The following is a 23,825-nucleotide window of genomic DNA, read 5'->3' on the forward strand; positions in this document are numbered from 1 at the left end:
AGCAGGGGCCACTCTTCATCGCAGTGCGGGGGCCACTCTTCATCGTGGTGCACGGGCCCCTCACTATCGCGGCCCCTCCCGTTGAGGGGCACAGGCTCCAGCCGCGCAGGCTCAGTAGCTGTGGCTCACGGGCCCAGTTGCTCCACGGCATGTGGGATCCTCCCAGACCAGGGCTCGAACCCGTGTCCCCTGCATTAGCAGGCAGATTCTCAACCACTGCGCCACCAGGGAAGCCCCTATTTTATTTATTTTTGGCTGCATTGGGTCTTCGTTGCTGCGCGTGGGCATTCTCTAATTTTGGCGAGCGGGGGCTACTCTTTGTTGCGGTGCGTGGGCTTCTCATTGCGGTGGCCTCTCTTGTTGTGGAGCACGGGCTCTAGGTGCGTGGGCTTCAGTAGTTGCGGCACACGGGCTCTAGAGTGCAGGCTCAGTAGTTGTGGCGCACGGGCTTAGTTGTTCCGCGACATGTGGGATCTTCCCGGGCCAGGGCTCGAACCCGTGTCCCCTGCATTGGCAGGCAGATTCTTAACCACTGCACCACCAGGGAAGTCCCAGGACACGAGTATTTGGATAAATGTTTGTTTAACAATTAAGCAAAATGAAATGGAAGAATTCATATACCATGTCTCCAGTGAAGGGGCCTTGAAGGTATGTTTCCCTCTTTACTGTGTTCAGAGTCAGTGCAGTGTTAAGCCTCCTTCACGGTTTTAAAACTCCGGACACTTCTTTGTTTAGAGTTACTTTTTGAGATTTCCGTACAGAGCATATCTGTGCTGAAATGCAGAGGATTTGCTGAACGTATTGAATCGTGGAGCAGCGCATTCTGTCCAGCACTCAGACGGTCCAAGCTACTCCTGTAGGCTAGCGTGTGTGCGTGTGTGTGTGTGTGTGCGTGTGTGTGCGTGCGTCGTCGCTCACGCGCTGAGGACACTTCTGGAGATGCAAGCAGTCTCTTAGAAATGAAACCAAGGACAATGACATCTTAGAAAAGGAAGACAAGGAAGCAGACAAGGAGGAGAAAGGGGAGGGAGGCAAGTGGAGGGGGTCGGTCGTCTCTGCTTCTCAGGATTCGGAAAGCTTCTCGCAATGTGTTTTTGAAGGAAATGGTAGATCCAAGTTGAAATGGCCTTCTCAGCAGCTGATGAGGTGTGTTGTGTGACCTGTAGAGGGTAAACCAAATTATGACACTAGCCCAGGTCCTTGACCTTCGCATGAGTGATGGAAAACAGGTGGGAGAGTCTGCTTCCTCCAGAGGCAGCCAGAAGAATGTGTGCTGAGATCTTAACCCACGCTGAGCCTCTCCTGGTGGCTGAAATAGTCAGAGAATCTACTGATTTTCCTGGCTATCCCCACAATGGTGGCACTCCTCTTTCCTCAGCGGGCTCATAAAAATGAAATTATTTCGCTTTTCTTGCAAAAGAGACTTTAAGTTTAAATTCCTTCTGCATCTCCCCATGCCCCTCTTTTTAAGCTATGGATGACCCCCTTCATTTAATTGTTGGAGTTATGGTCAGCTCAGTGGGCTTCTCGTTGTTGAGGCAACAGAAAACCCTCATTTGCACTTGATTCCCATACTTCTTCTCTCCCTGCTGGTGTGCCTGTGTCCTGCATTGGACACAGTTAAGGTGGGCGTCGCCCAGGGTTAAGGTGGGCGTTGGACAGGGTTAAGGTGGGCATTGAATAGGGTTAAGGTGGGCGTTGGACAGGGTTAGGTGGCGGTTCATTTCACTGCAAGCTCTCACCATCTTCCTGACCTCGAGGTGCCATATTCACAATTCTAGGGAAATAGGCCAGCCAGCCTCGTGTTAGTCCCTTTATTTTCCTAAAGTAGTTTCCCCATTTAAATTTTTTTTCCACGTCCAACCTCAAGAGAAACTCAGGAAGCAGAGTTTCCCATCCGTCAGGTCACTTTAGTGGGGCCCGGCTGACCACCGTGGGTGACACAGGGAGAGCCTGTGCATTTATGGTTGTCTGTTGGTCCGGAACCCACGTGAAAGCTGAATTAACATTCTTGTTCTTCCAGCCCGCGAAGCACCTAGACAGTGACGAGGACTCGCCTCTGGTGACTTTGTCCTTCGCGCTCTGCATCCTGGGTAGGAGAGCTCTGGGGACCGCGGCTCACAACATGGCCATCAGGTACCTGGGGAAACAGTTGTCACAGACACCAGTTGACATTTTATATGCTGGACAGATTTTTGTCCATCATTTTCTTTATTTTAAAGTTAGACTGCTCCTACTTCTTCCAGAGTGTTCTCTCCCTAATAAATCATGTTGGGCCTGTGAGAAGACTTTTTAACCACGGTGATCTGGAGAATTAGATGTGGAAACAGCATTAATACAGAACAGTCAAAACCCCGGAATGCTGGGTATAGGATGTTCTATGTTACAAGGTTCCTTGCAAATTTTCTGGGAAGATTAAATGAAATCATGCATACAAAGCGCCTAGCCTGGTATTTAGCAGAATTAATGCTCAAAAAAAGTTAGTTCCCTTCCCCCGTTTTTCTTCACAAAAGAAAATTGTCACTTCTGTGCTTTAACTCCAGCCCCTGCCCTGCCCTGACTCTGGGGCTTTGATGATTGGATGCTGCTTCTCCTGTTGTTTTCAAACTCTCTTTCTGCAAGTTTCTCTTCTTAAAGAACAAAACAATTTTGTGTTGAGTTTTCAACTCTCTCCTGGCCCCTTTCCTTCACCCTCCTTCACCCTCGGTCCCTGAGGTCTTGCCTTCACAAACAAGCCCCTGAACTGGCATCACAAATGAAGCTGTGCTCTTTGCCCCGACCTCCTCCTTCTCCAGGGAAACCGCTCTTGTGAATTTCAACAGTCACCCTCTCATCGCCCCGGTTGGTGGCCGTTTCACAGACTGCCCCTTTGGTAGTTAGCACTGTGGACCGGGTATTCTGGATTCTGCCTGTCCGTCAGAGGCATCTTGATTGGTGCACATGAAAATCTCCCGAGGGGCTTGTAAATATCCCGATGCCCAGGCCTTACCCCAGGGCAGAGCGATCACGTCACGACCCCTGCGGGTGGACCACGCATCGGGACTTTTGTATGGCTCCCCGGGTGCATCAACATGCAGCTGAGAATCATACAGACCCAGGGAGCTGAAAAAGAAAGAGCGTCTATGTAGTGGTTTCTCCTTTACTTGGACTTTCTTCAAGATGTCTGTGTTGTATTGTTGACCCGGTGCTCTGCAAAGGGGTCCTTCTGATACTCTACTTGAGTGTGTTTGGGGGTTATTAGGTGGGATGACAAGCTGCTTAAGGGCAAAACCCACATGTGTGCTTGTTTAACAGCCGTCACAGTGCCTGGCCATTGGGTAAACAAGCCCAGGGAGACTTGTCGAAGGTGTTTCCGAATGCCCTTCCTGCAGGGGATGGCTCTGAGTCATTCCTGTTGGCGAGCCACGGACAGGCGTCCTCCGTGACGTGCGTGCATTGGTAAGGGGTGACGTGGTGTGGTTGGCAGTCCCTCCATCCCTCTCTGGAGGCTATAGCCTTGAGTCACTAAGAGGAAAAGGTGAGAACCAAGGTGGCTAGAATTCGTGACAGCTAGTCTTTCAGCACCCACATCCCAGAACTTTATGATGAGTTCTTCATCCAAGAACTTTATGATTTCTGATGAGAAATGCTCACCAATTACAGTATTGTGTTGATCTGTGTTCTAGGAAATACTCTGGGGAAGAGCTGACCTTCTAGCCCCTCTCTTCCCTCCTACCCACCTCAGCCTCATACTAGACCCAGGCACTTCCCTTTGTGGTCATCTGGGACTGAATTTGATGACTGAAAGTCTAGCAGAAGCCTCCTTCGTGGGCTTTGTGAAACAGTGCCCTATAGTACTGTAAATAGGGAATACTCTTCGAGAAGGGCTTCAGAAGATTCTGGACTCCACATCACAAAATGAGTCTTCAGATATTCACAGCATCCAAGCAGATGATCTTTTGTTGGATCAATAGGAAGTTTTTTTTTTTTTTAAATAAATTTCAAATTTTCTTTACAAATTGCAAATAAAATACTTCAACGATTTCACTCTTTCCATTCCCATACAACATATTTTCAGATTTCTTCGATCTTGTTCTTTGTGTTACTTTTTCCAATATTCCTGATCCAGGTGTATCTAGCTTGGTCTGTTTTATTTATTTTTTCCTTGAATAAGCACCATGCCTAGCAGCTGCTTTGATCAGCCTTGTTTTGATGGGATTTTCTTTGTTTCAAACAGCTTGTTGCAAACATAGTGATGAGATAAATCTGGGAATGATACTCTTGCTAGTCTAGGGAAAGATCTGATTATCTGGGACTGATTCACTCCACTGAGCAGTCCTGTACCGTATTTCAAGGTGCCCTTGTCTTTATGGTGGGCCTGCTACTCCTCATTTTCTCCTCAGGTGAAACTTAGACTCATATTTTATAAAAACCTCATTTGGAATTTTGATTTAGAGTATATTAAATTCACAGATTAATTTGGGGAAAGAATGGACATCAGTCAATAATATGGTGTATCTTTGTAATCATTCAGTTTTTTAAATGTCTTTCCATAATAGTTTATCATTTTTTTGAAGATTTGTAATCCTTAATAGACTTGTCTCTAGGTATTTTATAGTTTTATTGTGATCATGAATAAAATCCTTTTTCTCCTGTCACATTTTCTAATTGGCTACTGCTGGTATACAGGAAAGTTACAGTCAGTCCCCTACATACGAACCTTCAAGTTTTGAACTTTCAAAGATGCGAACGTGCGTTTGCACGCCCAATCGTGTAAGTTAGTTCATGTGTCTGGCGTACATTGTCACATGCGTGCATCCTCTACAAGTGGTTGTGCTTTTGTGTACTTTGCTGTACTGTGTTTGTTTTTTATGTATTATTTATGTGGAAAGTATTATAAACCAATTGTAATACAGTACTATATAGCCGATTGTGTTAATTGGGTACCTAGGCTAATTTATTGGGCTTACGAACAAATTGGACTTGACGAATGTGCTCTTGGAATGGAACTCGTTTGTATGTAGAGGACTTACTGTATTTGGTTTTTTATATCAATTTCATCCTGGGCACCTCTACTGAACTCTGTTATAAACATTATTTCAATTAATTCTATTTGATTTTCTGCTAGAAAGACATATCTGCAAATATGACAATTTTGCCTTTTTCTTTTCTATATTTATACCTCAGTTCTTTTTTCTGTTCCATTGGCCCTGACCTCCAGTTGGAGGTGGGCATCTGTGTTCGTTTCCAATTGCTGCTATAACAACTTACCACAAATTCGGTGGCTTACAGCAGCATAAATTAGTTGTCGTACAGTTCTGGAGATCAAAAGTACAAAACGGGTTTCACTAGGCTAAAATCAAGGTGTCTGCATTCCTTCTGGAGGCTCTGAGGGGAGAATCCATCCCCTGTTCTAGAGGCTGCCTGCATCCCAGCAACCCCTTCCTCCATCTTCCCAGCCAAAAGTGTAGCCTTTTCCAATCTGTCTCTGCCAAACTCTACCTCACCCACTTCCTTCTTTTACTTATGAGGATCCTTGTGATTACATTGGGCCCTCCCAGATAATCCAGGAAAATCTCCCCATCTCAAAATGCTCAATTTAATCACATCTGCAAAATTCCTTGTGCCCTGTAAGGTAACATAACCACGGGTTCCAGAGATTAGGACATGGACATGTTGGGGGACCATTATTCAGTCTAACACAGCATCCTCACATTAATCCAGACATTAATGGGGAACAAGTGTCATATTTTAGCGTTAAAAAATAAGGTTTGTTTTAGGATTCTATTAGACCATTTTCATCGTTAGGAGTGTCCTTCTCTTCCTAGATTGCTAAAGCTTTCATCAGGAAAGGATGTTGAATTCTTTCAAAGTTTGAGGGCTCACATTCAGATGAAATTCTTCTTAAATCTATTAATGTACTAGGTTATTTTAATAGATTTCTTCATTAAAACATCCTTACAATTCTGAGATAAGCTCTACTTGGTCACGATATATTCTGTCTATGCAATGATGGATTCACTTTGCTAATATTTTATTCAGTATGGTTTTATTTATGTTCAAAGTAGGAGTGGCTTATGATCTGTGTGTGTGTGTGCACGCGTGTGCACGTGTGTTTTATCCTCGTATAATTTTAACTCAGGAGTATGCCCTTAAGTGTACTTTCTGAGACCTAACAAGTCATTCTCACATATTTAGTATTAAAGACTAACAGTTGATTTTTGAGCACTTACTCCACAGATAAGTCTTATATAGCAGCCTAGCATAAGTCACAAGCTCTGCTTCATTTGATGGGTTTCTTGGGGAAATATTTTGACTTCACAGCAGTGACATAGCTTTGATAGGCTATCCTCAAGGAAGAAAAATACACGCATGAAAAATTAGAGAGGATGAGCAAATGGAGAATCAGCTTAAATGATAAGCTGAATGCAAGTGAGCAAAAGAGTACAGGTATGTAAAATGTCTTCAAATAAGACGTCCATATGTTACGGAGATAGAATGAGTTAATAGGGATGTGACAAGCAAACACTGATAATGGTTTTAATTTGGAGTTTGGGGCCAATCCCCTTTGTAGAACTGTGTCTCCTACTGAACAAGAGCATACAAATATAAAGGCGTATTTAGGAGGAAGTCAAGATAGTTTCACTGACCACAGGGGCTAAAAGATGGCTTGGTGACTGTCTTCAAGTACATGAGAGGTGATGAGTGGATCCTGGCCAATGGTCCATTTACAGAGATAAAAGGTGAGAAGGTGGCTGCATTCACAGCAACAACATGTTTGCTTGAAGAAGAAATTTTACTGACTCTTGGAGTAACTAGGCTTCTAAGAGAATAGAACATGTCAAGATAAATGTAAGCTTGAAAAATGACAGACAAACAATCCAGCCCTAGATGTCCTGTGCTGGAGGCTGAGAGCCCTGACAGATGACCTTGTGGCAGAAGGTCACTGTCATAGTCTGGGGTCACATCTACCATGTCCACACTGCTGTCACCCCCAGCGGACTGAGGAAAATAGCGTTCTTCAGGAATCCCGGACATAATCTCAGTTTCCCTGCTGACCTTCTGCTGGAGACGAGACCCCATACTAGGGCCAGATGTCGTAGTGAATCCTCTTGCAGACAAGACTGAGGTCTGCCTGACGGACTGGGGTTGGAAACTTAGAAATCAGGATCTAGAAGAGAAATAAAGTAAACATGACACACGGTCCTGAACCAGAGATTAAAATCAAGTCGTCCAGCTCAGGTCAAGATGGTGGCGTAGGAAGATTCTGAGGTCACCTGTTCTCACGATCCCACCGAACCTACCACGTCACGTAGAACAACTATCCCTGAGAATGACCTGAAGACTAGCAGGACAGATTTTCTGCAACTAAGGATATTAGAAAAGGCCACATCGAGAAGGGTAGGAGGGGCGGAGACACGGTCTAGTCAGACCCTGCACCTCCAGTATGACGACCCACAAGTGGGAGGGAAGTCACCACCGAGGGGGTCCCCCCTGAGGAGCGAGGGGTCTGAGCCTCCCATTGGGCTCCCCAGCTGGGGGACCTGAGCCAGAAAAACAAGCCCCATAAAATCTGGCTTTGCAACCAGTGGGGCTCACGTCCAGGAGAGCCCGAGGGCTGTGGGAAACCAAGACTCAGCTCTGAAGAGCTTGTGCCCAAACTCACTTGTTCTGAGTGCCAACACGCCGGATTGAAAAGCACCTGGATTGTACAAGGAGGTACATTGATTAATCTTAGGCCACTTGCCGGAGGGGCAGGGATCTGGCAGGACTTTCTCAAGGGACAGAAGCGCTGGCAGGCGCCTTTTTTTCTTTTTCTTTTAAAAATATTTATTTATTTATTATGGCTGCACCAGGTCTTAGTTGCGGCGTGCGGGATCTTAGTTCCCCGACCAGGGATCGAACCCAAGCCCCTGGCACTGGGAGCACGGAGTCTTACCCACTGGACCACCAGGGACGTCCCCAGGTGCCTTTTTTTCCCTCTCTTTCCACGTCGCTGGCCGGGTGCTGGTGGGCGTCATTTCTGTCACTCTTCATCACCTAGCTAACACCGTGCACCCTGCCCTGGAGTGCCCTGAGGACCAGCCTTGCCCAACCTGCCCAAGTTCCCTGGGTCCCATGCTGAGCTCCCACTCCCCTGCTTCTTTGAAATGTCTGGGTGTTCTGGTCCCCAGAAGCACCCCTAGCGCCTCAGAATCACCCGAGCAGCTTAGTCAGAATATGGACCCCAGGCCCCATCACAAATCGCCAGCTTAGACTCTCTGGGAGCCGGGTCTGGAAATCTAGTTTTGATTTTGAACAGCTGCCAGGAGATCGTTTCTTCTGCAGCCAGCTTGCTCCTGGTATTCATGCATGAAGCATGCTGCCGTCCCTGAGGTGGAGATGCTCTCTGAGCTAGGATACTGACTTAGATAACCAAGCACATGCTCTCTAAGAATCTCCATTACTAATCAGTGAGCATGGGAAACCCAACCTGCAAATCACACTTAATCGTTTGCATATGTTCTACAAGCGCTCCACGGATGGCGATGCGCTACAGCAGGAGACTCTTCACGATGCCCATCTGTAAATATGCGGTGTACAGACCTGCTTGGAAATAAGCTCAGATGAATGTATCAGTCATTCTGGAGAGTCCACTGGGAGTCCTGCAGAAACTATCCCAGCATTAGACTTGTTTCTACCTGAATCCTCAGATTCATTGACGCTGGACCTAAGATAATGCCCATTGTCCAAAACTTAAAATCTCTATCTTTAATGCTACTTTTTTTTCCTGAAAGAGCAGGGTTTCTCAGCAGTGGCACTATTCACATTTTAGGCTGTGTGGTTCTTTGTTGGGGGGGACTGTCCTGGATGTTCCTGCCTGGCCTCTACCCGCTGGGTGCCAGGAGCATCACCCCCTTCAGCTGTGACATCCAAAATATGTCTCTAGATATTGTCAAATGTCCCCCGGGGGCCAAAATGTCCTTGGGCCAAGAACCAGTGAGAGGGTGCAGGTGAAAACTGGGCTGAGTTGGTCAGTGATTTTGAACAAAAGTAGGGCTTTGAGGGGCGTAAGCAACGTCTGGCTAGAATTGAGCTCTGAGGACTCCTCTGTGGATAAAGAAAGATGCGATACAAGGAGTGAAAACAACCTTTGCTTCAACTGGCCGTCCTCAAGCTGCCATTGCCGTGAAAGGTGATGGGTGAGGATGCTGAACTGGGCGGGACCCGTTAAAGCATGAGCCTTAGGCAAACCTGGAGCTAGAGTTTCCGCTGGCACTGCAGGCAACAGCCTGAGCCTCAAGCTGGAAAACGGCCATTTCCGCGAAGGTTATGAACGACTGTGCTTAAGCACTGATGGCTCCAGCCTCTCATCTGTACGCAGCACCAGTGGTTATGGCATCATAGAATAGGAAACTGGGTCGGAACCAGAAAGAGTAGGAGTCACTACAAGCAGAGTGTCACAAAGACCCAGCTTGGTGGTCGCTGGTGTCTGCTGGGGGTGCAGAGTCACTTTGAGGTGGAGGCTGGATCATCCTTTCCAACACTCACATGAGCATACACACGTGCACCCATGTAAATGCACACATATACACACATGCGCACACACACATGTGCACCCATGCTCATGCACACACACAAATGTGCACCTATGTACATGCACAACATACATGCACACACATACACACATGCACACACAAATGTGCACCTATGCTCGTGTACACACATACACACACACATACACACACGCACACACAGTTATGAAGGCGACATATAATTCAAGTCCTGACTCTGTGGAACATGGGTTGAGTGCTGCAGAGGAAGTACAGAAGGCCCGTTACAGAGTTTGTTGCCAAGCAGTCCTCAGTGCAGGGACAATCTCTACATCCACATGTAGAGAGCCAGACCGCGGCACCGAGATAAGCCCGGTCTTACATGGCACTGCACACGTGCTAAAAACTTAGTAAATAAAGGCAGTGCGAGGGGGCCAGGCGGTGGCTGTTCTAGTCCCCACGAAGGCTAACCTGGATCGACTCAGATGTAACCCTGTTTCCCCACTCCAGCTGTTGGCCTGGGGGTGGGAGCCTGTCATCTCTCGGTAGAGTCTTAACAAGACGAAGCCCGGTAATGCTCCAAGTCAGAAATGTGCTGCAGGCGACCTGGAGACCTCTGCTGTCCCCCCCAAAGCCTCCCAGCTCGTGACATCTCTGCCTCCCTCCTCTTCATTCTCCTGAGGATAAAAGGCAGGTAATGAAACACCCTTACTTTTAGGATGCCTGTACCTTTAAGGTGCTAGGGGTAATACCATCAATCTAGTGGAATTCTACCCCAGGCTTTGTTTTCTACATGGAGACTCATTTAAAAAAAACTTTTTTTTTATTGAAGTGTCATCGATTTACAATGTTGTGTTAATTTCTGCTGTACAGCAAAATGATTCAGTTATACATATACATACATTCTTTTTAATATTCTTTTCCATTATGGTTTATCACAGGATATTGAATATAGTTCCCTGTGCTCTACAGTAGGACCTTGTTGTTTATCCATTCTATAGATAATAGTTTGCATCTGCTAATCCCAAACTCCCAATCCTTCCCTCCCCCCCCCCCTCCCCCTTGGCAACCACCAGTCTGTTCTCTATGTCCATGATTCTGTTTCTGTTTCATAGATATGTTCATTTGTGCTTTGAGACTCATTTTAATGGAACAGCAGTAAGCGTCATAAAGTGTCATTTTCCTCTGAAAATAGAAAGGACAGGTAAAGCATCGATCGTTGGGGACCTGAGATGGGCTCACAAGCACTCAGTGAGGTCCCGTGGAAGGGCGTTTTCCCAGCCGGGCAATCAGGTCTGTGGTTGCTTTCACACGCCGCCGAGCAAAGGATGGGCTGACTCTCCGGTTCTCCTTTTCCATCTGCCCGTATCGCTCTGGGCATCTGGGCAGGTCCCTCTATCTCCCTCTGCCACCGTCCCCAGCCCCACATCAAGAGGAGCGATTTCTCTACACCTGTGTGCAAGCAGCGAGGCATGCTTCTAATCCTTTCCAGAAAAAAACCCACCCACGTTTAACCCCCTCTTTTCAGAACTTCGCCCCTATCTGATGACAGGGGCATTTTGGACCATTTTCAGTGACAGCAGTTAGCACTGTTTCAAAGCTTCCCTCCCTGCATCTGCACTGCTCCAGCCTGGCTCTGCGGTCCACCCCGCCCCTCCCAGGACCCCAGGCAGCTCCAGGAAGTCTCTGTTCTGTGTCGGGGGAGCCTGTTCAGGAGGGCTGCCTCCTGGACTCTTTCTGGAAGGTTCTGGGCTCCTCGAGGCCACAGCATCCGCCCCACCTGCCTAGACCCTGGCTGCTCCCGTTTCCCGCAGTCTGCTCTGACTCCAAGCCCCGGCATCCCTCTCAAGGGAGTTCTGGAAGGAGGTTAATGATGCTGGGGTGTTTCGCAACGACGTGCTCCAACAGCCAACAGTGGAGCTATTTCCCTGACGTGTGTGTCTAGCGTGCTGCGCTGAATCCAAAGTCTTGCTCGGCGAGCCAGCTCATTAAATCCTTCTCAGCGCCATCCTCGGAGAGTCTCTTCCACACACACGTCCCTGCTCGTCTGTCCCAGTTCAACCCTGTCAGGGATGCTGTTTCTCGTACAGCTGCCCACTCCCGCTCAGGGATGTTAGAGGCCAGGGTGTTTAGACGTGGCTGTGACTGAGTGTATCACTGGAACTCCAGGCAACGAATGAAGGAAGAACCATTCTTTCCCTCCTCATAATACAGGGTGAGTCGCTTTCCCAAACCCACTCCCTGCGTTGATCCAAAAGGTAAAGGACCCAGACCATGAAAGATGTCCCTCGGGCACCTCTCTGCTCTCCACCCAGGCAATGCTCAATTACATGCAGGAAACGGAAACAAAGCCAAAAAACCTAGAAACATAAAAACCTGGACAACCTGAGGAATCCTTCCATCATTCATTTTAATCCCCTCTATCGTGCCTCATCCACTAGTCATTAAAAAAAAGCGTGGGATTGGGAGCTGGATATTCTCTGAGAATCTAAATGGCCAATTTGAGATTGCATTTGGTGTCGTTTTCTCTCCATATGGTGGGAGAATCCAATTTTTATTATGAGTGACATAGTCCGAAAGCGCTATCCAGAAACACAGAGACGACCAATGGAAGGGCCTGGGTTCTTCCCCTGGCCTCCCTGCCTCCCTCCCAAGAAGTGGAGGCCCCAGGGCTCCTGGACCAGACGGCCCCGTGTCTCAGCACTCACTCTGCCTGTGGACATAGCAGGCCAGCTCTGACCAGGACCTCCACCATCACACTCAGGGATCCAGAGCATCAGTGGCTATTCCTGAAGGTGACCATTATAGCAGTTGTCACAAGGGTCTGAATACGGTCTGCAGTGTCAGGTGTTCGGTGGGACCTCTGCTGGATCAGCCTAAAGACAGTAAAATCCCTCCTGAGGTGACACAAGGGAGACTCAGGCCAGCTCAGGGTGACAGGAGCCTGAACACCTTTGCTCCGTATGAATGAACAAACTCGACTTTGTTTCACAGCCTGGATTCTTTCCTGTACGGCCTCCACACCCTCTTCAAAGGTGACTTCAGAATAACAGCCCAAGATGAGTGGGTGTTTGCAGACATCGACCTGCTGCACAAAGTTGTCGCCCCAGCTCTCAGGATGTCCCTGAAGCTGCACCAGGTAAACATCCCTTTTTTAAAAAAAGTATAAGCCTGAAGCATCAGGGGAAAAAAATGACCTTTCAAAAACGCAATCCCTTTCCTCGGCATGACATTGATGAGTGGGCTTCTGATTTAGTAACTAAGCATTGAGGCATCGCACATTCTTGACGGTGTCCGTGACAATGTGCCCTCAAGACCCCTAGGAGGTGGTGGTCTCCCACTAGGATGGAAGAGGGGACTTGGCCAGAGAAAATGACATCAGAGGTGCCCACACTGTCTCAAAAAGTCATAGGCACCTAAGCCACAAGCTCTTTGCCTAGCACGGCCCCGAGGCCAAGGGTGCTGGGTTGGCGAGGTGTCCTCCATCCACTCAGGGCAACTGTGAGATGTGGAGGTGGACGTGGCCTTGCACCCACCCGGGGCCAGCTCTCTGGTCCTCCTGACCCGAAGATGGACTTCCTTCCCCAGGACCAGTTCACTTGCCCCGACGAGTACGAAGACCCCGTGGTCCTCTATGAGGCCATACAGTCCTTTGAGAAGAAGGTGGTCATCTGCCATGAGGGCGACCCGGCCTGGAGGGGCGCCGTGCTGGCCAACAGGGAGGAGCTGCTGACCCTGCGGCACGTGGTAGACGAGGGCGCGGACGAGTACAAGGTCATCGTGCTCCACAGAAGCTTCTTGAGCTTCAAGGTGATCAAGGTACGGGGCCCATCCTTCCCAGCCGGCGCGAGCCTCCCACCTGGGCGGAATGTGAGAAGAAACAGGACGGATTGGCACCGATGCCCTCGCCCTGGGCCAGCACCCTCTGTCTAGACACACAGCCCCAGGGTTGGGGGGCAGCATTGGCCAGCATGCAGGGCAGCCCCGGGGCAGGCGGTGCATCTCCTCCAGGGCCCTTTCCCACCCAGAGAGCCAGTGCGCAGGTGACAGCTTTGGCAAGAAGTCCTGGTAGGCTAGACACACATGTCGCTGAGGGTCATTATCTAGCTTATTCTTTTAAATAAATAAATTTATTTATTTATTTATTTATTTTTGGCTGCGTTGGGTCTTCGTTGCTGCGTGCGGGCTTTCTCTAGTTGCGGTGAGCGGGGGCTACTCTTCGTTGATGTGCGTGGGCTTCAGTAGTTGTGGCACGTGGGCTCAGTAGTTGTGGCACGTGGGCTCAGTAGTTGTGGCTCGTGGGCTCTAGAGCGCAGGCTCAGTAGTTGTGGTGCACGGGCTTAGTTGCTCCGCGGCATGTGGGATCTTCCCGGACCAGGGATCAAACCCGTGTCCCCTTCATTGGCAGGCGGATTCTTAACCACTGCACCACCAGGGAAGTCCCTAGCTTATTCTTAAAGACTTTATAATTCTCTAAAATTCCAGACCTTCCTCTAATAACCTGTTCCTGAACCCGAGAACTTCCTTCCCAGAGATTCTCTTCTTCCTACAGCTTCAAACCACTGGGCTGAAACAAAGCCTTCCTTCCTTTTTATTTGATCTCTGTGGCCCCGTGAAAGTGGCATCACATCCACCTTACGGGGCTGCCATTTGGGCTTGACTGTGAAAGCTTTAGGCCAATGTATTGTGGTCCCAGGTACTCAGACCCAGAACCAACATGCTGGAGGCCCCCGCCATCTGCTTTTCTCCCCCGTCTTCCCCGCCCTGCAGGTGAACAGAGAGTGTGTCCGTGGCCTTTGGGCGGGGCAGCAGCAAGAGCTCATCTTCCTCCGCAACTGCAATCCCGAGCGCGGCAGCATCCAGAACCACAAGCAGGTCCTCCGGAACCTGATCAGTTCTTCCTGTGACCAGCCCCTGGGGTACCCCATGTATGTCTCCCCGCTCACCACCTCCTACCTAGGGACCCACAGGCAGCTGAAGAACGTCTGGAGTGGACCCGTCACCTTGGACAGCGTCAGGGCGTGGTTCCGGACCAAGTGGTTAAGGTGGGTCTTGACAACAAAGGCCGTTATTTACCGGGATGCTGGATGGGGCGGGGCTGCGACTCCAGGGCTTCTGGTTGGAATGTCACCGTCCATCGCTCTTTCCGTGCCCAAGTGCCTCGCCAGCACAACAGATGACTCTGCCTCCCCCCCTTCCATCCACGGGCTGAGACTTGGGCTTGAGCCCTTGCAGAACTGCCGAGGTTATGGGTCTTTGGGAGTGACTGTTACACATCTGTCTCAAAGAACGGGGCTTGAAATCCCTCCTCCCACCCAGCACGCATCTCTCATCCCCTAAGTCTTCTCACCCCGTCGTAACGGTGTCCCTGGTGAGTTGGAACGAATTCTAAGATGTCCTGTCTGAATCTGGCAGAGCTCCTTGTCAGGCCCCAGAGCTGAGGGTCCCTGTGGCCGGTGGGACCTGAGGCTTCTTCATCCAGGCATGGTGTATTCATTTATTAGACTCTCAGGTTTGGGGAGCGGAAGCCCGTCTCTCCACCTGTAGAGTCCGGTCTGCCATCCTGATTTGGACACGAATGTGATGGGGCGTTTAGGGCAATTAGAAATGTTTTGCTGAGAACCCTTCAAGCGTTTCTCCCTCTCACAGGGTGCGGAAAGACTGCGACGCTGCCGGCCAGCCCGGCGCTGGCAACGTCGAGGATGCGGCCGGCGGGGGCGTCCCGCCCGTAGGCGGCAGCAGTGCCCCCAGTGGTGAGAGCCGGGAGAGCAGCTCGGAACAGCCCAGAAAGGATGGGAGCCACTGGTCACCCCCTGAAGGGACAAGGACGACAGGTGCGTGCAGCGGGGGCTTCGTGTTACTGATAAGGCTCCTGTAGTCCCACTGGCCAGCACTGTGGGTTGTGTTGTCGTTCTAACCTCTGAGAGCTCCTTTATGCAGGAAAAATCAGTGTTGGGACAAAAGATGCCCCAAATATACTGACTCTTACAGGTTCTACTCAGAAAACAATTCTCCATGTGTTAGATTCAGCATTTAACCTTTATCCATCTGTCTGTCCATCACCTCAGCCAGCCAGCCAGCCAGCCATGTGTCTGTCCATTGGTCCAGCGGTCACTCCCTTCCACCCCCTCTCTCACTCATTCAGTGCCTATTGGCTCACGTGCCTCTGTGTCGGGCTGTGTTGTAGCTCTTGATCCATGATGGTGCGTTCGTCTTTCTGTGAGTTGAGCCCCCCTCTCCAAGTCTGTGGCGAGGCCGTTGCCCACTGTCTACAGCTCTCCCCTTCCTGCACTTGCACCTGACATTTCAGAGCATAAGAAAAGAGGGAAGAAGGGTGCCAGCAGGTGGGGATGGAGGGGGTGGCTTGGTTCAAGTTTGGGCTGAGTTTAAAGTTTAAAATCAGTTAGGCTCAACCAGATGGATGAAGTTCCAAAACCCCAGTCCACTGGGAGGAGGGGGCTGGCTTAGAAAAGACGGCCCCGAGGGCCCGCAGAGGACGCGCCCGGGTGGATGCGGGAGAGACAGATGCTTGGCCCTGGTTCCTGCTGGCACACTGGCACTCAGCTTTGCCCTTCAAAACCTGTTAGTGGCTTCGCCTTTTGGCCTCAGTGCTTTTACCATCCAGAAGGATTCATTAAGTGCCTTTTTGTGCGTGTTCCCCTGCCAGCTCTGCACCGAATGAGTAATGAGGAACGGTCCCTGTCTCCTGGAAGCAAGGCTGAGGATTTAACTGAAATAGGATTTATATAAAGATGGGCAAGATGGCAGATAGATAGGGAGACAGAGAGACAGACAGATGATAGGTAGAAGACATATGATAGATGATAGATGGATGGATGGTTACGTGATAGATAGATAGAGATGAATCAATAGATGATAGCTAGATAATAGAAGATAGATGAGAGATGGAAGGAAGGAAGGGAGGGAGGGAGGGAGGGAGGGAGAGGTAGGTAGGTAGATGGGCAAAGTGGTTGCCATTAGCTGCTTAGGGGGAAGAAGGCCCCCTTCCCCACCCCGTGCCGTCTGCCCCAACCCCAAGCAGAGCAGTTGCCCAGCCAGAGGCCTCCAGTGTTGGGCTCTCAGGCCAGGAGTTTCTCATTGCTTAGTTAACAGTTGTTATCGCATGAGAATTTTAAGTTTCAAAATCACATAAAGTGATCTTCCAGATGGGAAAATGCAAGGTAGGTTCCAAATGGAGAAATTCCTGAGCGCTTGGCACGTCTAACCAGGTGACTTGGGGGAACCAGAGGGAGGCTGGAGTCGGGGGGGTTTCTGGCTGGCGGGGCCGCAGGCGTTCACAGGGCCGAGGACGGGCGTGCTGGACGGGCTCTCACTCAGTGAGATGACTCTTCCCTTTCGTAGAAGCGAAGCTGTGCCAGCGCTTGCGTGGCCCGGAAAGGGCCAGCGCTCCTTCCTGCCCTAAAATCCAGACCACATAGCTCGTGAATGTTCCCCCCGTTCACCGCCGGAGCCTGAGGCTGGGAGCAGTCACGGGCTTCCGTGGCAGATGTCGGAGCTGGATCTTCCAGAGCCCAAACCAGCTGTTCATTTTCCATTATTGCTTCTTAAAATCGCTTCTCCCAAGGCCACGCTTGGCTTTCCGTGCTTTACGAGCTCACCAGGCCCGCCAGGCGACATCGCCCACGGGCCTCATGAGCGGGAGCCCCCGCAGCCGGCCCCGGCCTCTGAGCCCAGCTGTCCTCCTGCTTGGGAGACTCCTGAAGCCTCTGCCGGGCGTCCGAGGCCTTGGAGCCAGCCCACCCTGGCTGCTCCAGCTCTTCGCGTGCCCCCCGTGCCCTGCCTGACTTCTTCCGCTGGCTCAAGGGCTCCTCTTACAACTGGCCTTCCTTGGGGCTCCCCCAGGTGAAGCTGACACCCAGCTCTTCTTGAAGCAGCTGCCCGGGTTCTGTAGGTCCCACTGTGGGCAGGGCAGGGGTTGGGGACATGGGGCAGACACGTGTGTCTCCCTGTGCTCTAGAAGCTGACAGTCTGGAAAGAAGGCCCTGCACTCCTGGGGAGTTGTCCTGAGACTGGGTGCCCCCTGCCCCTCAGAGGGTCAGAGAGCTGGGAGGGGGCCCACCTCACCCCTCCCCACCCCAAATAAAAGAAGAACTGCTCTCTTGCTCTCTCTGGCCATTCAGGCAGCCCTGACAACTGCACAAAGTCTTAAATCTCTTTTCCACATACCAGCCAGGGTGACAGTATTTTAACTTAGGACATTCTTCTGTTGAATAAGGCTTCCCATATCCCTCAGAACAAACCTGTATTCCTTGGCTAGGGCAGCTGTAACAAAGTACCACAAACTCAGTGGCTTCAACAGAAGACTGTCTCACAGTTCTGGAGGCCAGAAGTCCAAAATCAAGGTGTTGGCAGGGTTGCTTCCTTCTGAGGCCGTGACGGAGAATGGGTCCCTGGACTCTCCTGGCTTCTGGTGGTTTGCTGGTGATCTTGGGCGTCCCTTCCCTTGTAGAAGCTTCATCCTGACCTCTGCCTTCATCTTCTCATGGTGTTCTTCCTGTGTGCATCTCTGTGTCCAAATTTCCCCTTCTGGTGAGGACACCAGTCCCGTTGGATTAGGCCACCCTACTCCGCTACGACCCCCATCTTAACGAATGACACCTGCAACAGCCCTCTTTCCAAATAAGGTCACATCCTGAGGTTCCAGGGTTAGTACTTCAGCACATGAACTGGGGGGCCCAACTGGGCCCTCGCCTGGCCTGCAGGGCTCCCCATGACCTGCTGTCTCTGGAATTTCCATCACCCCTTCCCGCTGGCTCACATTGCCCGGCCTTACAGCCCCCTCTCTGCCCCTCACTCACGCCAAGCGCTCCTCCCCGCAGAGCCTCTGCCGCTGCGGCTTCGCCAGGCTGGACGTGCTGCCCCCAGGCTCAGCTCAGTTCTTCGCTCCCTCGCTCAGCCTCTGACCAAACGCCACCACCTCAGAGAGGCCCCTGGCCAGCCAGCCGTCCACACGGCTCTGCCCCCGTCACTGTGTCAGGCTGTGCGTGCTCAGGGCCTGGGAGCTGCCCGCGCCTGCCCTAGGCCAGCGCAGTGCGAGGGGGTGCCCGGTGGGCGGCCCTGTCTTCTCGGGGCGGGGACAGAGGCACACAGGGAGACCGTGGCCCGCTGCGCCTCGCCCTGCCGTGCCCGCGAGGGGCCCGTGCTCGTGTAGACCTCTCGTCTGCGCGTCCACACCTGCCTACTGCTCCTTGCCCCGCCGCAGGCCTTGCTCGGTGCACACACCTGCAGGAAGGCCCAAGGCCCTCCCTGGGGGGCAGCCTGGCGGTGGGTCTGGGCAGGCTCTGGATTCGGGCGGGGCCTTCTGGAGAGCCAGGCGCCCTGCGCTCGGTGGCGGGGGGTATGGGGGCCGCCCGAAGCATCCCTTGTCTCCGTGGCTTCCTGGTCCTGGGGAGAGATGTGGTAGGAGAAACGGGGGTCGAGTGGGACCCTCTAAAGTCCTGGGGGCGCCGCTCAGGGCTAAGGCGGCACTGTGCTCAGCAGACACGGGCTGACTGTATGGGTGGATGGTCCCCCTCTGGACTCAGCCACTCCCCCTGAGGCTTCCCCGGGGGCTGGGCTGTCAGGCCCTCGGGCCACAGAATTCCCAAGTGAGACTCAGCTGTCGCCAGCTTCTGTCTGTCACAGCCAAGAGCAAAGAGCCAACAGCTGCGGATCCTGTCGGCTCGTCCTTGTGCCCCAAGCCCCCTGCCAGAACCCTTCATGTATCTTTAGAAGAGTCTCCACCCAAGACTGATTGCTCTCCTGGTGATGCCTTGGGGATCGGGCACTGGCCACACCGAGTGGGCCTAGTTCTGGGGGGGAGGGAGACCCCCGAAGGCAGCTAGCCCTCTTCCCTCCCCCAGAGGAGGGCCACGCCGCGGTCCCCGACAGGCTCTCCCTGCCCTGGAAAATCCAGGCGGCTCCAGATGCAGCCCAGCTGGTCCCCTGAAGGACGCAAGAGTGACCACCTTTCAGACCATCTGGCTTAGAGTCCCAAGGGGGCCCCAGTGGGCTGAGAGAAGCTGGTGGGGCGTGAGTCCCGGAGGGGAATGACAGAGATGGCCCCGTCTGCCCTCCAGCCCCGCCTGCGGCCTCACCATCCCCCCGCCTCAGTGGCTTCCCGGGGCGAGGCTTTCCTGAAACTCAGCAGGGGGCATCACAGCCCGTGGCATAAGCCTAACACCCATTCTGCGGGGCTGGACAGGGATGGATCCAAACTTGCCTTCGAAAGGATGAAACACATGAGGCAGTTGGCTTGAAACCAGCCACTGGGACTCACAGGCACGCATCAAGGCAGCAGGGAAATCTCGGACTGTCAGGGCAGAGCAGGCCCCTGAGAGACATCTAGAAAAGCCTGAAGTTGGCATCAGAAAGGGACAACCTCACTCCCCACACCCAGGGCACAGACCCCCTCCTCCTGCCCCTGGAACACTGAAATGTCCCCGTCTTTTTACTCCCACTCTGGTTAAAGCCATATGGGGACATGGCCACCTTTGGCTTGGTTCATTGCACCCACTCACTCCATGGGGGAAGTTCAAGGCCAGGACCCCTGTCCCTTCTCTCCATGTCCCTTGGCAGCTAGAAACACACCCCACCTGTAAATAAGCACCATGTTGGAACCCCGGGACTTGGAGAACAAAGCCCAGGAGAGGGTAAGCTTCCTGTGGGATCTCAGGCTGCATCCCTCAGCGCCCGATAAACGCAGGTGCGCACAAGCATCCGTGCTGCAGGCAAGAGGAGAGCTGCCCCCGGCTCAGGCCTCCGAAGCCTGGCAGGGGCCTCCACCCACCGGCCGCCTCCTCCTGAGCTGGTGCAGAGAGTGGGGATTGGGGGGGGGGGGGGACTCCCGCGCCCTGACAGGGCCAGGCGCAAAACTGTCAGTTACCGAAGCTCCAAGTGCAGTAGCCCTTGTGACCCCAAGGACACCGGCCCCAGAAGGAGCCGCACGTGGGGATGGGGACGGCCCTGCCTGGCGCCACGGCCTTGTACCTGCCACCAGGACTCTTCCCAGATGACGCGGCCAGTGGTGAGATGCCCGAAGGCCCCTGGAAGAGGGAGGGCGGCCTGGGAAGCCACCCCCCGCTGCCGTTCCCAGCAGGACGGCATCGCCAAAGGGGCCTCTGTGCTGTGCAGTTGCTGGGTTTCCTTCCAGCCTCCGGCTTCTCTGGCCTCCTTCTCACCCTCCCTCCAAATGAATCAAACCATGGTGCCCACAGCTTCCAGAAAGCAAGCCAGGAGCCTGCTCAGACGGCACAGGGAAGTTAGAGGTCGGTCTCCAGTCCTGGGGGGGATATTCCTGATCCCGGATCTTTGTGCTCGACCTGGAAGCCTCAGCTTCCCAGCTCCCGCCCCGTAGCTCGCCTCCCAGGCTACAGGGGAGGCCCAGGGCCCAGTCTGCAGGGGCACACGGGTGGGGGGGCGGGTTTCAGTGTCTAGGTCAAGGCACTTTTGAAGCTTCCCAGATGGTTCCAATGGCCAAGGTTAAGAAGCCCTTGGCCAAACCCAAACCGTCTGGGGCTGGCTCTGTTCCCAGTCAGGGGTGGAAGAAGCTTTGGGTTTCCGTGCGAGGTGTTTCGCAGGTTGGGCCCTTGTTTCCCGGTCAGTGTGCCGCGTGCCCAGCCTGTAGATGCGGTGTTGCAGTCAGAGAGGAAGGGCAGAGGCTGGAGAGCACTGCGTGATGCCTCGTAGGCAACCAGTGATGACCAGTGTGCTGTGCCCTGTGGGAGTCCCCGGGGCCGAGGTGGAGGACCTGACTTCCCGGGCGGGGCATGACAAAGAAGCCTAGCTACGCAGCAATGATTGAGCCGCTCTCAAGGGTGAATGTGAACGAAATTCTAAGAACAGGCTCTTGTTTTACTCACAGTGCCCAAGGCTCAGTGCCCATAACTGGAGTCCCAACTGCTCCCTCCCTCCCTGGGTCCCTGCTTCAGTCCCCAGCCGAGTATCCCCATCCTGGCCCTTGCCAGACTCTCAGAGGACTGGGATCCCAGGTGGGCACAGCGTGTGGGTGCCCAGCACCTCATGCCTGACTCGCGGGCCCTCACGCCCAACGGCCGGGAACTCACTATGCCGCCCTAAGTGCGGCCTGACAACCTGCAGACTTCTTGCTGGAAGGGGACACAGCCCACTGGTGGAGGCTGGTGGTCTGCTTGCTGAGAGCAGTTAGGAATTTGTAACTAATCTGAATCCCAAATTGGACAGGAAGGCTATCTCTTCTATCCTATTTTTTTTAATAGTTTAGTGTTTTACTTTGAAATTTTTTAAAGTACAAAAAAACTTCAAGAATAAGGCAATGACTACCTACATACATTTCATCTAGATTCAGTAGTTAACATTTGATACATATAATTTCTCTCTTCTATCCTATTCTAAGGATTTGCACCATCACCTTTCAGGTAACAAAGACAAAGGAATAGTGCTGGGATAATGAACAGGGGAGGGTAATTTATACGGAATTTCAACCCAGGTTCTAAGGAGATTTTCCCTAGAAACACTCCTAATTTGATAATGAAGTAACTGGCAAACTAAGTTAAACTACAAAATAATAAGTAGCGTAGATGTATTTAGCTTGGTTTCGTACTTGTTCCATTTGCAAAATTAACTTTGAAAAAAATCAAGAGCGACAAAAAAACCCCAAGAACATCTGAAGCAGTGAAATCAGGGCAGGGGTTATCCCATCTTGCATGGGACACAGGCCATTCCCCTCTGGCACACAGATGGGTCCGTTTGTTACTGGAATGAGCTAAGTTCCCCCACTAAGTACGGGTGGTCTCTCCAACATCAAAATCACTGTCTTGCAGATGAATGTGGACTATTCTGGGGCAGCAATCAGCGTTACAGTATAAATCACAAACAGATGTTTGGCCTTGCCAAGCTCTGAATAAACTAACAAATCACCATCTCTGTTCTTAATTCGGATTCGTCAGGGTCTCTTTCTCCCTCTTTCTTCCTCTGTAAGAGTAACTTACTCAGCTCTTCAGCAGGGACCGTTCAGATGGGCCCCATCCCCGGGTGGGAGCCCCATGCCGGGGAGCTGCCTGCACTCACCCAGGGAGTCCCACTCTGTGAGTGGCGCTGCGGGGGGAGCACCCCGATTTCTCAGCAGATGGGCAGGAGGGAGCCAGGTGGGCACCCCAGTGCCCTCTGGAAACGGGCACCCACCATCACAGTGGGCACATGGCAGTAAGGTCAGCGTGAGACAGGAGGGGCCTCTCAGCCAGTCCGCCGCTGTGGGAGGAGCAGGGCTAGAGGGGACCCGGGGAATGTCCATAGTAACATCTGTTCCCTAAGGAGTTCTCTCGCAAAAGATGTGTCACTCTCACATGTTCCCATAGACAAACATAAATGTTTCAGAATCACCGGGTGCCCAGTTAATCATTTGGGCATTTGGGGTGAGGTGACATTCCTTGGCGGTACCCACCCTGCAGCCCCCTCTATTTTTACCCATTGAGTGTAACTGTAGCCACTCCTGGAGACACGTCAGTAGGGGAATTGGTAGCACCGTGACGTCACCAGCTGCCCCCTTCAAAATAATATTTTATTTATTTTTATTTTTTGTTCTTTTAACTGAAGTACAGTTGATTTACAAATGTTGTGTTAATTTCTGTACAGCAAAGTGATTCGATTAAACATATATATACATTCTTTTTCATATTCTTTTCCATTATGGTTTATCATAGGCTACCGAGTATAGTTCTCTGTGCTGCCCAGTAGGACCTTGTGGTTAAAATAATATTTTAAAATTAGACCCTGGTGAGTACTGAGGCTTAAGTTAAGGACTTCAGCATTCCAGCAAGCTCAAGGCTCCTCCACCCGCCTGGTCTCTAAAGCCGCAGAGGTAAGTCAGGCACAAGACAGGCACTTTAAGCCTGCCTTCCTCCAGAGACGTGCCAGGACCAAATCCTTGGGCAGTCCAGTCCCTTGTGTCCAAAATGGCCTTGTTTTTCTCTCTCTCTCTTTGTTTTTAGATTTAGGCCAGAGTGGATATATGTGTATGTATAACTGATTCACTTTGCTATACACCTGAAACTAATACAACATTGTAAATCAACTAGACTCCAATAAAAAATAAAATAAAGACCTCGTCTCAGCAAGTCTCAGCACGAGCTGGGCCAGGAAGGACCCCTGAGGGGAGGGACAACTGGCCAAAGGGAGCTGGGAGCCCTGACAGACGTGGGAACCTGGGCCGTGCACGCCCGAGTTGGGCCGGGGAGGGCTTCCTCTCAAAGACCTTGATCTTAAGGGAAAACTTCTCTAGAAAAAAGAGGCCACAGCATGTGGCTCAACCCTTTTTTCCTCTTTCGAAGGCAACTA

General features: G+C 51.7%; 1 protein-coding gene across 1 annotated transcript in view; it reads left to right on the plus strand.

Moving 5' to 3' along the window:
* Positions 1 to 23,825, plus strand: part of PCNX2 (pecanex 2) — a 303,741-nt gene that overhangs the window by 276,259 nt on the left and 3,657 nt on the right. The window contains exons 28-32 of the mRNA XM_061182433.1: positions 2,024 to 2,136; positions 12,507 to 12,651; positions 13,101 to 13,331; positions 14,283 to 14,557; positions 15,162 to 15,346. Of these exons, the coding sequence (XP_061038416.1) occupies positions 2,024 to 2,136; positions 12,507 to 12,651; positions 13,101 to 13,331; positions 14,283 to 14,557; positions 15,162 to 15,346 (949 nt within the window). The remainder of the gene's footprint in view (positions 1 to 2,023; positions 2,137 to 12,506; positions 12,652 to 13,100; positions 13,332 to 14,282; positions 14,558 to 15,161; positions 15,347 to 23,825) is intronic.

Source organism: Eubalaena glacialis, chromosome 1, assembly GCF_028564815.1.
Source record: "Eubalaena glacialis isolate mEubGla1 chromosome 1, mEubGla1.1.hap2.+ XY, whole genome shotgun sequence".
Lineage (NCBI taxonomy): Eukaryota > Metazoa > Chordata > Mammalia > Artiodactyla > Balaenidae > Eubalaena > Eubalaena glacialis.